The 13,907-nt window shown below is 49.4% G+C and overlaps 4 protein-coding genes across 4 annotated transcripts, besides 1 other annotated feature; 2 read left to right on the top strand and 2 right to left on the bottom strand.

The window, feature by feature from the left end:
• Positions 1 to 955: 955 nt before the first annotated feature.
• On the bottom strand, positions 956 to 2,324 carry FPSE_07209 (uncharacterized protein; the record flags this gene model as incomplete). The annotated part of the gene is made up of 3 exons (XM_009260327.1): positions 956 to 989; positions 1,041 to 2,208; positions 2,264 to 2,324. The coding sequence occupies 3 exons, from the start codon at positions 2,322 to 2,324 to the stop codon at positions 956 to 958; spliced, it is 1,263 nt and encodes a 420-aa protein (XP_009258602.1).
• Positions 2,325 to 5,189: 2,865 nt separating this feature from the next.
• FPSE_07210 (uncharacterized protein) lies at positions 5,190 to 6,120 on the top strand (the record flags this gene model as incomplete). The annotated part of the gene is made up of 3 exons (XM_009260328.1): positions 5,190 to 5,283; positions 5,564 to 5,935; positions 5,990 to 6,120. 3 exons carry the CDS (start codon positions 5,190 to 5,192, stop codon positions 6,118 to 6,120), a joined length of 597 nt encoding a protein of 198 aa, XP_009258603.1.
• Positions 6,121 to 6,533: 413 nt separating this feature from the next.
• Positions 6,534 to 7,665, bottom strand: FPSE_07211 (uncharacterized protein; the record flags this gene model as incomplete). The annotated part of the gene is made up of 4 exons (XM_009260329.1): positions 6,534 to 6,991; positions 7,044 to 7,298; positions 7,364 to 7,597; positions 7,650 to 7,665. 4 exons carry the CDS (start codon positions 7,663 to 7,665, stop codon positions 6,534 to 6,536), a joined length of 963 nt encoding a protein of 320 aa, XP_009258604.1.
• Positions 7,666 to 9,644: 1,979 nt separating this feature from the next.
• On the top strand, positions 9,645 to 11,599 carry FPSE_07212 (uncharacterized protein; the record flags this gene model as incomplete). The annotated part of the gene is made up of 3 exons (XM_009260330.1): positions 9,645 to 10,313; positions 10,355 to 11,562; positions 11,596 to 11,599. The coding sequence occupies 3 exons, from the start codon at positions 9,645 to 9,647 to the stop codon at positions 11,597 to 11,599; spliced, it is 1,881 nt and encodes a 626-aa protein (XP_009258605.1).
• Positions 10,573 to 10,638: a repeat region.
• Positions 11,600 to 13,907: the final 2,308 nt, after the last annotated feature.

The following is a 13,907-nucleotide window of genomic DNA, read 5'->3' as shown; positions in this document are numbered from 1 at the left end:
AATCAAAGGTCATAAGAATTAAAGTTCATCATATACAAAAGATATGAGATCCCATCGAGTACAGTTGACGTGTGGGGGAATATGGTTACCCGAATGACAGCCGGCCATTGCCGTACTTAGCCAGAGTCGCCGAGTGAACTAAACACTTGTATCCTTCCAAGACACAACATGATTTGCGAGTTGGAGATTGTCTCGACGCGGAGAGAGGATGCGGGGAAACCCTTGACAGGCCCCTGAGCTGTGGGGGGTTTTCAGTAGCGAGCAGCGCTAAAACCTGGGGCAGCAGTTGCAAGAATTTCTTTTTTCTAGGGGCTTTAAGTTGATACAGAGAGAGGGTGCAGAGAAGTGAGACAATCTAGGTCCGTTTCCATATTCAGGACCTTGGCTACTTTATCTCAACAGCCAGACATCAAACACACAAGGCGAAGCTGTTTTTAGGTTTATTTTGTGTTTATTTTCAAATCTTGATACATAGGTAGTTCGATATACCTTGAGTCCATCAACCTCGCAGAGGTCCTTTAATATGAACCTTCCTTCGTCATGTCCATCTCAAGTCCTGTTTTTTTAATAAACAGAACGTACCAGATACGAATCCTATCCTTTGCCAACTTACCAAGCGTTGGCGAACACTAGATTCAAAGGGTATGTGCAACGGATGGAGGGTTTGGCAGCAAAGTTAATAGAGGAAAAGGCAAGGTAAAAGTGACGTGGTATAATAAGTAGCGATAAATGATTAAGATGCAGTCTTGCACATCTTACTCAGACAATAAGGGGTAAGTATTGGGGTAGTGATCCGTTAATACAGAAGGACGAAAACGAAGAGCAACCTGGGGGGGAAAAACAATAGCCGCGCCGATCCAACCATTCCATCCCATAAATCTCAGCCATAACAATCGTGGGACTATTCAGATCCCCTACTAATGGCCTAGTTTCCGAATACATGAAAATTCGTGACTTAGAGGAAGTTCATGAGCCAAGGAACAATGGCACTATCAATATGTTAGCAATCATCCCAACACTCTCGGACAACATCAGCTTACCCAACTGCGACAGTGGCACCTAGACCGAGCAATGCCCGGTTCTTGACCTTTTCTTTTCTTAATTGGGTCTCGGTCTTGACCTTCTTTGACCTGGGCTGCTCCTCTGATGGAGTCTTGTCGCCCTCTTCATCGCCCATCGAGATGTCTCCAGCTTTGCGCTTGCTCTTCTTTGCAGAAGCAGAGCCCTCTTCAGCATTGGTCTCGTCTTGCTCCTCATCTTCAGCCTCATGGGCCTTGCTCTTTTGCACCATCTCCTTGGCTGCGTTCATCATCTCGGCAATTTCCTCTGCAGTTGGGGGCTCGCCAGCTGTAGGAAGAGGAAGTTCGACCTCGGTGATTGTGCGCTTGGTCTCGACACCGGCATCATCTGTAATAACATCCTCTTCGATGTGAACCTTGACCTTGGGGTCCTCTTCTCTGGGCTCCAGAACGATGGCGGGCTCAAACTCGGTGGACTGCAACACAATATCTTCGCGCTTGGTTTCCTCGACCTTGGCCTCAAGCTCCGGGACGCCGTTGAGGAGACCGGCCTTCTCTGTGATAGTTTCGACAGTCTCGGCCTTGGCACGGGTGCTACGCTTTCGAGGTGAAGGAGGGGCGCGCCTTGTGACCTTGGTGGGGCTGGCGGACCGACGCGCGCGTGTGCTTCGAGGAGCGACCGATGGAGTGGGAGGTGCCAGGGTAGGTTGCGACGCCTTGAAAACGTCAAACTTGGGAGGGGCCGTGATGTTCTTAGCTGGCGATCCCGAAGGAGTAATCGTACTGATAGGGGTAGGGTCGAGTAGCGCGCGAATCCAGGGAATAATCTTGTACTCCTCGGCAAGGGCGAGAGCCTGCTCCGGGGGGATCCAGACGTTACCGGCGGTCTCTTCGTGGCTCGTAGTCGGAAGAGACTTGATGTACTTTCGCTCTGCATCTTCATCGGAAGCCTCAGCATAGGGGAAGCTGGCCTTGAACATGCCGGTCGCCGAGACGAAACCATCGTAGCTGCGTCGCATGAGGAAATAGCTGTTAGGGCTGGACTTGAAGATTCCAGAGACGATGCCCTTGGGCAAAGGAGCGCGAAGATGCGCGTAGTCGAACACCCCAAGGTCGGAGTCACTAGAGGCCGTCATTTTAGGAGTAAGCTTAGTTTGACCAAGGCGTCGACGCGAAATCAGATCGGTATCTGGAAACAATGGTAAGCATTCAATCTCGCGATATAGATAAAAGGGAGTATTTACGATCTGGAACACCCTCGATCAAGAGGGTGTTGTGTTGGACGGGTAGTTTGCGATCAGCCATCTTGATGATGATGATGTCTATTATCGTGGGGGGAGATCGTGCGCGCCGCGACTAATATGGATGACCTCAGAATAGGAAAATCGAAGCGTAACCGCGACAGGCGAAGAGACGCTCCTTTAATTCCAACGCGCAAAGAGAGTTAGGGTATAATTATAGCCTGTGGGGAGTAGAAAAGTCGTGTTAGTAAAATTGGTCGCGATGCAACGTGGAAGATTTCTGGTGCAGGCTCGATATTGGGGGGTACCGGGCCGTGGCAGTTTTGACTGTGGACGTACCGTGTTAAGGCAGGGCTTATCTCATGTAAGCCGTGTGAAGACGTCAATGGCGCTTCAGACGATAAGAAACTGTTAAGAAAGTAGGCGACTTCAACGGTGCCTATACCGTAAATAGAGGGAGAGAAGAAAAACACGATGAAGTAGATGAAGGTAAAGGTGAAAGTGAAAGTGAAAAGATTCGCGACAGATTCGAGGAGGGACGAGAGCTGAGACGAGAGAGCCGTCGCGCAAATTACATCGATAGCGTCGAGGACTTTAGGGTGGCCCTGTTGGCGGGTTCTTCTTGAAGGGGTTTAGCATCAAGAGAGCGAGTGGAGAGCTGCGAGATAGATTGGTACTGCGATTTGTGTGATCTAGTGGGTGAATCGACAAGTCTCTTGTTAATCTCTGACCAAATTACCCCCATTTTGCCGTGCACCTGACTTAGCGCTATTACCCGCTGAGTCCCCTGGCCAGCATTAAAGTACGTACCTCCTTTTTACGCGTTTCCTTTTTTTTTTTCGCGACGGGATTTTGTTGGGAATTTTCTTATTAGATTGCATTTTTAATTAGATTAACGAGTAAGGACTTTTGACAGTTACGAGGTTTCCAGTTTAGTCTGCCCGCTGTTCTCCTATCCTCGCTTCTGCGATCCATGGTGTCATCTTCCAGTCCATTTCCTCCTATGGTTAGCCAGGAGGGCACGTGGGGAAACTCTGTTCTAGAGTCCCGTTGCCCATCTGCCAGCAACTCTTCTGCCGCCCCTAGCAACCTGGCAATCCAAGCAAGCCCGACAGGTCCTGCGCCAACCAACGTCGATCTTCAGGGTGAACCACACCCAGTCTAGGCCCCCCCGACAAGCAAGTCAGTCATGGAAGTCTCCTGGGTCCCTGGGTCCCTGGATCCCCTGGATTTCCTTCGCTGTGCCCGGCGCACGAACAGGCAACTGGTGGTGCTGGCAGAACGCGGGGAAATGCGCATGGGTTCGGGCTGGCTGTCTGTTATCTCAGATTGTGCGGGTGCGGCGCCATGATTATACGAAGCGACGCACAGCAAGCAACGGAGAGAGACATGACATGGATCGGGCTTGACAGATGTGGTCTGAGCAGAGACAATGACAGAATGCGACGCTTACGATCTCACTTGTTTACTCCATTTCGCGACGGATTGGCTACTCACAGACATGACTGCGACATTGACGAATGGCGCCGCACCATGTCATTGTTGCGCGTCAACAAGTGTTGTATTGTTGCATAGTAGCGTGTCTGTCCAGCTAATCGCCTTGTAGTTGACACACCACCAAAAGCTGAAAGCCTTCAAGAACTGTGATGGACAGAACAGAGCTATTAGCATTCAATCAGTTCGACTCCTGATGCTCCCTGGCTTGCACTGAACCCTTGATTCGCGTATACAGTAATAATATGTATGGTTGGCAGATAACGGATGGTTCTTACAAGGAACTCCCTGGGAAGTTTGTGATATGTGTTGCATGCTATCATTTGCTATTAGCCAGGTCTCAGATTTGTCGACCGTGTTTACGCGTAGAGCTGTGGCGTGAAGGTTATGTCTATTCACCACCAACACAAGTGTTCAGATCATAACTCCTTACAGTCCAGTCTTTGAATTCGAATAAAAACAACATATGTATTCTTCCAACATTCACGAAATTGGTATCTGAGCTGTCACCTAAGCGAGCCCTTTACACGTCGCAACCCGTGAAACGTTGTCTAAAAAGCGACGGTTACCCTAGAACTACACAGTATTCGTTCTCACCCCTTGTCGTCACACATCAGACACCAGTAAATCCACCCAACAACAACATTCACCATACCGTACGTTCTTGGTCTGATACTAAGATGGTAACGAAGCCAGCAAGGGCCATCACCGACTCTTCTCCTCAGTGAATAAATGCAGCCGAAATGGTATAAAAAGGACCCCAAATTCATCCCCACTCTTTCACCTTTCAAACAATTCAAGACAAGACAAAACCGCCATAAAGGTAATTAACCAGCCAAAAATAAGTCTCAGATTCCCGTCTCACTTTGGACCCCTGAAGAACGCCCAACGCCCAACAGCAACTACTGCACAAAATCTCTATATCTGATAATCGACAAAATAACGATCATTGGCGTCGCCCGTCTCGATTCCTCATCCTGACCCAATCGAAGCCTCTCCTCAAGGACCTAGTTCCCCACTGTAGCAAACCCAAACCCAGCCCGACCCAGCCCAGGGCCAAGGCTAGAGCAATAGCAGTAGCAGTACGGTAACAGACTTGCCTGGTCTTGCAACACCGCCCTGCGGGAACGGGAAGCCCCTCATCGATTACCTGGGTCGTCCATCCGTCACCGCAACAATCCAATCCCCTAACTCGGAATCAAACCCCTCCACTTCTAAGCCCGCCCTGACCCAACCTCACCTCTACTTTGCCTTGGCTCGGTTCAACGAGTAAGCTTCCTTCTTTTCCTCTCCTCCTTTTCTTCCTTCTTCCTACTCAACTCCAGCCTACTTACCTAACATTTGCTTGGTTAGGTAGCTTCTCGATAGCATCACCCTCAGCTTCTACCTTCACCCCGCCTCTTCTTCACTAACAGCTTCGCCCCGCTCGCCCACTATGGCTTCCCACGACGATGATACCATGCCCGAGGAGACTCAGGGCTACAAGCTCTCCCAGCCCAAGCAGAGTCTGGCTGAGTACCAGCAGATGGGTACGTGTATTCTCCTTCAAGCTTCGCGATATGCGCAATATATACCACCAAGCCATGGCATTCCATGCCAACGTAACATGGGATGTCTGATAGGCTTCTTTTTGCTTAAAGCTACACGCTAGAGCTACGGTTGCAGAGTTCCTGAAGCTCTAGCTATGCGACGGCGGTGTCTGCTATGTAAATGTAGACTGAAGCTTTCCCCATCTCATACACTTCCATGCTTACCGCCTTGCCGGCCCGACTACCACGGTTGCAATATATGCTAACTAATCTCTTACAGACGCCGGCGATGAGTCTCTCCAGCGATACAAGGAGTCCCTTGGTCTCGGAGGTGGTACCGACATCTCTGACCCCAACGACCCCCGAGTCTGCATCATCCTCTCCTTGACCATGGACTCCCCCGGCCGTCCTCCCGTCACCATCGATCTCTCTACCCCTGGAAGCGAGACCACTCTCAAGGACAAGCCCTTCAACATCAAGGAGGGTGCCAAGTTCACCATGAGCGCCAAGTTTAAGGTTCAGCACGAGATTCTCAGCGGTCTTCACTACGTTCAGGTTGTCAAGCGAAAGGGTATCCGCGTCTCCAAGGACTCCGAGATGATTGGCAGCTACGCTCCCAGCACCGACAAGCAGCCCACTTATATCAAGAAGTGTAAGTTTCGCACCCGAACTGCTAGCCAGAACCCAAGTACTGATAAAACTCTAGTCCAGGAGGAGGAGGCTCCCAGCGGCATGCTCGCTCGTGGCCACTACAACGCCATCTCTAGCTTCGTTGACGACGATAAGAAGAAGCATCTCGAGTTTGAGTGGAGTTTCGATATCGCCAAGGACTGGTAGATACCGGCGCCTTGATAGCACGGACCGACGACATAACTCAAAAATACATATCACAAGTCATGAGATAATGAGATACCTGAACATTTGGAGAGGAACATACACACACACACACACAAAACTTCACATAAACTCAAAAGAAACCCCCAATTCGGTTGGAGAAAGGCCTTGCTCTGTTTCCTGTCGCCTGCTTGTCGACGACAGGACGGTACCTGTGGCTAAATCTAGAGCTTCGATACTGCAGGAGAATAAAAATGCCTATATACATCAAGTTCTATGCTATGCAACTCCATTGCTCAGGCCCGATTCGTAAATGTCTGCTTTTGAAGACATGGTATCATATTGATGTGAATATCGTTAAGCCCGAGTGAAGCACTCCAGGGCGGTGTGTGTATGTATAAATTGGGGTTGGTCGTCTATAAGAAATAGTCTGGCAAGGCATTTCCGTCGGCAGACTTTTCGTTTCCTGGTTGAAGATCCTTGTGCACGTCGTTCTCTGGTGCGGCTGCAAACACGTTGAAGAAGCGTTCACCAGTGTCGCTGACTTCGAGAACACTGGCCATATTTCCGCAGCGATAACAGTAGTTTGGCGCACTCCAAACAGTGCTAAGACGGTCATCATAGAGAACCTGGAAACCCTCTTGACAGAGCTGGTGAGCGCGTAGGATGTGCGACATATTATTGACAGCCAGAAACTTTTTGACCACCTGTGCTCCAAAAGTGTACCCCGCGCCGCGGGGTGACAGGGAAAATTCATCGCGCTCAGGATCGGGATCAGACCAGACGAGATCAGCCATAGGTCCCTCGTGAGGAATCTCACGGAAACGGTCTATAATTTTAATTTGGTCGATCGAATGGATAGAGGGCGATAGACCTATTCAATGTATCAGCACATCCCTTTTGAATTAGACTCAAACTATATTTACCGCCGTGGACGCAGAAGATCTGATCATTGATCACAACACTCAAAGTCAAAAAGTCAAACATATCGGTAAAGTAGTGCCACACGTTGGCATTGCCATATTTGCGCGAACACTCGGTGTAGAAGCCATATGACTGCGTAACGCCGCGCGACTCGTGGTTCCCACGGATCAGATGCACGCGATTAGGGTATCGTAGTTTCAAGCATACAAGCAACGATATTGTTTCGACACTGAACATGCCACGATCAACGTAGTCTCCTGTTATGCCCCGTAGTGGTCAGTAAATGTCCATCTTTGTTCGTCTCGAGGTCGTGAGCGGTTACCAAGGAACAGATAGTTGGTGTCAGGGCAGTAGCCGCCGATGCGAAAAATCTCGATGAGGTCGAAGAATTGGCCATGGATATCTCCAACGACAGTAATGGGCGCGCGAACGTGGACGACGTTGGACTCGCGCATAAGAAGCTCTTTCGTCTTGGCGCAGACGGCCTCGATGACTGACTCGGCCAGCAACTCCTTGTTGTATAAGCGCGAAATGCATTCGTCGAGATCGACAGACGCTGAATGATATACGTCAGCCTCAGGACCAGTTCGATCTGGAAGGGCGCTTACAAGGTAGCCCAGGCATTGTGGAATATAGAAGTCGATACGGAAGATGCCGAGTGAATTAATGTGAGCGAAATGGAAGGGTCGCTATTCAAGTGTATTCGTAAGGATCGAGAAGCGTGCGCTGAGGGATCGGTATCATTAAGGGTGTCGACGTCGAATTCGGCTCCTGGCGAGGATGATGTCTAGAGAAGAGCTCGGTGGTTGTACTAACATGATCAGGGCCCGATAGCTCGATTCACATAGGTGCGGGGCGAAGCCGGTCGAAAGTAGAGCGAGGGTATGTAGGGTCGACGAATCTTTGAAAGCCGGCAGAGCTATGACGGTAGAGATGTTGTGGAGGTCAGCCCGTCGCCGTGATTACATATGCAACATCTTGGTGGTGGTGATGCTGCTGCTGCTTTTTGAGCTGAGTGGTGTTTTTGGCGCTTTGCTTAGTCGTTGCTGCATAACGGTGCCACGGCGGGAAAATGGCCCGGCCAACTCCCCCACACTTTAGCTACATCTTAGGAGAGCTTGAGACGAGCTCTTGTCTAAGTGAGGTGAACAGTGTCGTTGGATTCAGGTAATCGAATATGTCCTTTTGTGACTTTGTTGTACGTATGGGTGATTTCTTCTTTTTGGATATGTGCACGTAATACATATTCTCCACTAAGCCTATGGAATAGACCAATTCTCCCTACAAGATCGACCGACGGGCATACGAAAGGACTGATTAGACAGCGGTATTTCGTGTTGGCATATGATTGATTGTGAGGATAATACACAGTGTACACATATCGTGTTGGTATGGGACAGCCTTTGGAGGAAAGTTTATTGAAAGATGTTGGAGTTTGCGTCAAATTGAGCTTGCCAATACACAGTGAATATGGTGAGTAGAGCTTGCTTACTTGGCGCTGGACTTAATTTATAATGAATTGATTTATCTCTAGCATTGTTGAATGCCTTATTGTTAGTAGTTTGCAGGTGCTAATTGTATGCAAATGCAGGGTCAGGAATGGGCCAACGTTTAATTCATTTTGGACTTGGCTTGCTCTTTCTCTTTCTTTCTGGAGAAATGGCCCGTGCGCACGCGACAACCTCAGCATTGCCATCAACCAATGACTATCATCGCATCAATATCGCCTACTTCTTGGTGATTTGTCTGAATTGAGCCTCATCGCCAATTCGAATCCAAGATTCCTGTCGCAAACTCAAATCTCATGCCCCTTCCCTCAATGGTCCCTGAATGAAGCCTCTCTGATAACCCCCCAGAGCAGGTTCAGGGAGGGGGCTTTCGTATGTCGCGACTGCGCGCTGTCTACTGACAAGCTTGGGCTGAAGCATCTCCAAAAAGCATCGTTATCGCTGCCTTATTCAACCATATCATCGCTTCGCATCGATTCTTAGTCGTCCTGAAGCACCTTCTGTGAAACGTATCACGGTGTTACTCGACCCAGCCTCAGTCCGCTTGCTCAAACTTGTTCCGCTTCACCAGTGGTCCGCGCTTGAGCCTTCATATCATCCTGCTGACCAAGTCGCTGCTGCATTGCTATTCTTTGGCATCCCGCAAGCTCTATAGACCCTAAGGATATTGTATAACCTGTACAATCTCTGTTGTTCTATTCCAGGATAGTGTCCTGTTGGGGTTGAAGCTTCTCTTTGCACAGCTCACTTCACTTCACTTCGTCAGTCATGCCCAACACGGCTCCTGGCCAACCTCGGCCAGACGAGGCTCGATGCTATAACTGTGGTACTGCTGGCCATTGGGCTATAGCATGCCCCGAGCCTACGCGAGAAACCCCAGCGTAAGTGTCAATTCTCTCCAAATCCCATCGTGGACTTTGGTGCCTCGCAGGTTTTAACTCGATGATAGTGGTCTTGCAGCTTGGAGGAACTCCAATACTCCAGGACATGGCGGTAATAGGGATCATCATGGCGGTTCAAAGAAGTCGAAAGGGCCTATTATAACCAAATACGCACCTGCGCCTGTACCAGCACCGGCACCAGGAGTTGCTCGATATGGCCCGCCTCCAAACTATGGACCTCCGCCTACGCCATATTCAGGAGGACCTCCCTCTTACCCTCCTCATTATCCTCCTTACGGAAGCCCAGCATCTAGTTATGCACCTGGATACTCGCCCCCAGGCTATTCTAACCCGTATCCTCCACCTTCCTATGGTGGTCCTCCCCCAGGTCTACCGGCGCATCCTCATAGACCACCGGGCACTTATAATTCACCCCCGCCACCTCAACCTCCGGGACCATCTTCGTACTCACGCCCTTACGGACATCCTCCGCCTCATCAAGATCATGCACCGTACGCCCATCAACCTCATCAACCTCATTATCCTTCTTACCCTCCGCCTGCTTCAGCACCATATGGGCATCATGCTCCGCCGCCGTCTTACCCACCTCCGTTCCCCCCTCACAGTGCACCACCTACATATGGACATCCGCCACCTCCTAGGCCTCCTATCCCATCTCCAGCGCCCCCTAAAGCATGGCCAAACCGAACATCTGGATCACCTCCTATGCCGCGTCAAAGTCCTGCCTCAACATTGTCTTTGCCCGCTTCGTTACCTCCGAAGCCTTCTTTGCCCCCCAAACCTCCACAGCCTCACCAGCATGGACAACCTAATCGAGGCCGTCGAGACTTTCCTGATCACTCTCGCGATCACCGGAATAAACGTAAGAACGACCGGCATAATCGTAACCATGACAATCGACAGAAGAAGAACCAACACCCTCGACAAGAACAGAAACCACAAGACGGGAACAGTAGACGACCTGATCCCAAGGCAGCCAACCTCCCTAAACCCCCTCCACCTCAAAAGCAAGAACAAAAGATCTCATCCATCTCACCTGCCAAGCAAAAGTCAAGTACACCTTCAGGGACACCTGAAATAAAGAAGGCTCAAGTTGAAAGTCCTATTATACCTGATTCATCACAGAGACAAGAACCAAAACCAAAACCAAAACCAAAACCAGAACTAGAAACAATACCAGAACCAGAGCCTGAAGCTGAACCTGAGCTAGAACCGGTACCGGTACCGGTAGAAGCGCCCGAGAAGGCTACCGAAGACGAGTGGGAATGGGAGAAGAAGACAATTCTCAAAGAGGCAGAACCCCATCATCCTCCAGATGAAGTTGGCAAGCCGTTGCCTGCAGAATATAATGAAGAGGTGCTTCTTCCTAGAAAATGGGATGCTCAATGCATCGAATCGGTCTACGTCCAAGCTGACAATATCGAGGAATATGTCAAACCGATACACGAAACACCGTATTGGTCAGACGTCGAATTCGACCCCGCGTTTGTACGGGATGGTAAGCTTCCTAGCGGAGATCCCGTCTCTGAGCTCCCGCCAAGGGTCAATCAACGTGCTCGGAGTGAAAGGTCCGAAAGTGGGGAGGTTATCGAACAACACCCCAAACGAGGTCACTCAGATGACGATACTCCTGTTGAACGACCATTGAAGAGGCAAAGATCCCGGAGCTCTTCCAATGCGAGGCGCAGAGGATCGCACGACGCTTATTCGGGCTCATATGATACATACGAGCCCAAGAGACATAAACCACGTCGCGAAAGCTCCGAATATCGGTCAACGAATTTCCATAATGTCGATGACCATCGGCGATTAGACAGGCACCATCGGGATCGAGATCGAGGAAGAGATCGCGGTCGCAGTCGCAGTCGCAGTCGCAGCCGTAGCCCCAGCCGAAGCCGTGGTCGTAACCGTAGTCGAAGTCGCACTCGAACACCAGCCTCGAGAGACTCTTCGGTGGTGTCGGCTGCATCGTCAGGTCTGGATTCCTTGGAAGCCGAGTTGCTAGGACGAGACTCCAAGGCCAAAACACCTGAAGAGTCCCCGAGGCGGAAATCATCATTGTCAGGATTGAAGCCCAAGCGTCGTCAGACGAAGCTCGATTCGGCCTATAGGTAAGCCACATGGTGCTCTGTAAACATTTCCAGCTAACATCCGAACAGCCGTCGGTGGTAAACTAAGCGTATCACATCATTGTGATGCTGCTCTTCTCAACCTTGCCCGGTACTTGAACTTTTCTTTGTTTCACTCTCCATCTCGGAACCGCAACCTTCAAGTTGCACAGGTTCCTGTACCTAGGCCAGGCACAATCCTTCACATTTCCCTTTCACTTTACTTCAATTTGGGCCATGGTTCATCCATGTTCTTGGAATGGCGCTTGGGTTTCGGGTATTATTTTAACGATCATCATGACCAAGGTGCATGGCTGGCGTATATCATTCACGAGGTATGCGTGGATCGTTCTTAATTTGACTATTTTCAATCCGTCCGTATTTGAGATCCCTTTTTGTCATTATACCGTCCTTTTGAACCTCTGCCATACTGTGGCGCTATGAGACTGTTCAATTCATGATAATCATGGCTTGTTGGTGCGCTATCGACCAACATTCTGTGCCTGGCCGTTCCTCTGCACCTCCCGACTTTGCACTCATCTCCACTACAGTGAATGTCTTGATGTTTAATTCTTGAATTGTAGGTCAGTATTGAGGGGAATGTCATCTGACAGATCATATGTCTGTATGACTTTGTACCGATGCTCTTGGTTTCTATTCGGCGATGCAGTCTTGCACTCTAAAAGCGAAATTACTGTTAAGCTCATATCTCCTTTCAGATCGAATGAGTCTACATTTATAAAAACGAAATAGTTCGAGGTATTTTGTAGGAACCATGACGGGTAGGTACCTAATTAGAGTATGCTTAGTACCTAGTTACGGCATGCGGACTTCGCTAGAACTAATACCAATGTGTCACGAGCTGTTTATTGCCGACCATTTCCCAACATAGGATCAATTTATACGCTATCGTTCATATCGATTGTCAGTGCTGGTTGACCGAAAAAGAAAGAATATAGCAATGGCTACTGCTTCATCCTGACTGAACTGACGTCTGGCCAAGTGGACATACATGAATGAGCATGACCAGTAATTGCAGGTATGTTCTCTATGTCCTTACTTCCTCTTGGTACCGTCCTTACTAGCACTCTTTGGCAGACAGGTGTATAATTCTGAGTACACAAATTACATATGTTATGTATGCTCATACACGTACATCTATGACGCTCCAGGCTGTTCTATTGGTTCAGAACTCCACATCTAACCTTTGATGGCCGCCAGACAACTGTTGGCAACTTGCCTACCTTGTCAACCAACGGATCAACAAGTGTTAATCATCTTATCTTTACGACTAATCGAATGAGATTCTTGAGCGTAATGTTATCTCCATCCACGGTGTCGATCCTGAAGCTTTAAGGAAAGATCATACCTGCGGCCATGTACGAGACCGTCCATCACCAACAAGGACTCCTCCTCCTCCTCTCCCGTCAGCGAGGGGTTCGACCCCTTCCGAGACAAAGGGGAAAAGAATAATGCAGTTGGGGTATCACACCCACTTGCCCTCTGCCATTCCGTTTTCTGCTTTGCGCCTCGGGTCTCTATTGGTGACCGACGTGCCCTTGTACCGTTAAGGTACACAACGGTCTCAGATCTAACCCAGATAATACAAGGCAGGTATCTATGTAGATGAGGGGTATCACCATTGTGTGTATGCGCTGAGGAGAAAAGAGAAATCTTGGCTTTACTGCGGTGTAACCTTGATCTAACACGGAAGTCAGATTTGTCCTACACGTGTACTACACAAGTCATTCCATTTTCCCCTTTGTTGACCTCGCTTCTTTCTGCTCAGACCTCGTGGAAGCTACGGGTTGACACGATGCCCTTGGATACCCTAGGCGTAATCTCGCAGGACGCCAAAAGCAGGTGGTCAGGTGTCTCGGCCGAGATTTCAAGCTCAAACCGCTTTTGTCAAAGCCGCATGTTCTCTAACTAGTTCTTCTGGTCCAGTGGAGCAACCGGTCTAGGACCCTTGGGATATCACGAACAGGGTTCTTTGTGATAGAGAGACTTGCGGGTAATTAATGGCAAGACAAACGTGAAGTGAATAGAATAGGTCAAGTGGCATTGCAAAAGCATTATCATCAAAGTTCACGTAGTATACATGGTGGGTCTGCTGATAAATCCCCATGCCTAGAAAAAGCAGCTTGTTCAACTCGGTGAAGCCATCGTGAGATTTCGACTGGTCTAGAACCGGCATTTGCGAAGACAACCATCCCGACACCATACACCTCTATTCTCTTAGCAGTAAACTGTGAACAGCTGGCCAAAAAACACGCGGCGTTCCTCTAAAGTCATTAGCTAATTCTTTGGTACTCCGAGCTTGCAACCGAACTGAACCCTAGGATAAA

Source organism: Fusarium pseudograminearum, chromosome 3 (assembly GCF_000303195.2).
Source record: "Fusarium pseudograminearum CS3096 chromosome 3, whole genome shotgun sequence".
Lineage (NCBI taxonomy): Eukaryota > Fungi > Ascomycota > Sordariomycetes > Hypocreales > Nectriaceae > Fusarium > Fusarium pseudograminearum.
This window is presented reverse-complemented; position numbering and strand designations above follow the sequence as displayed.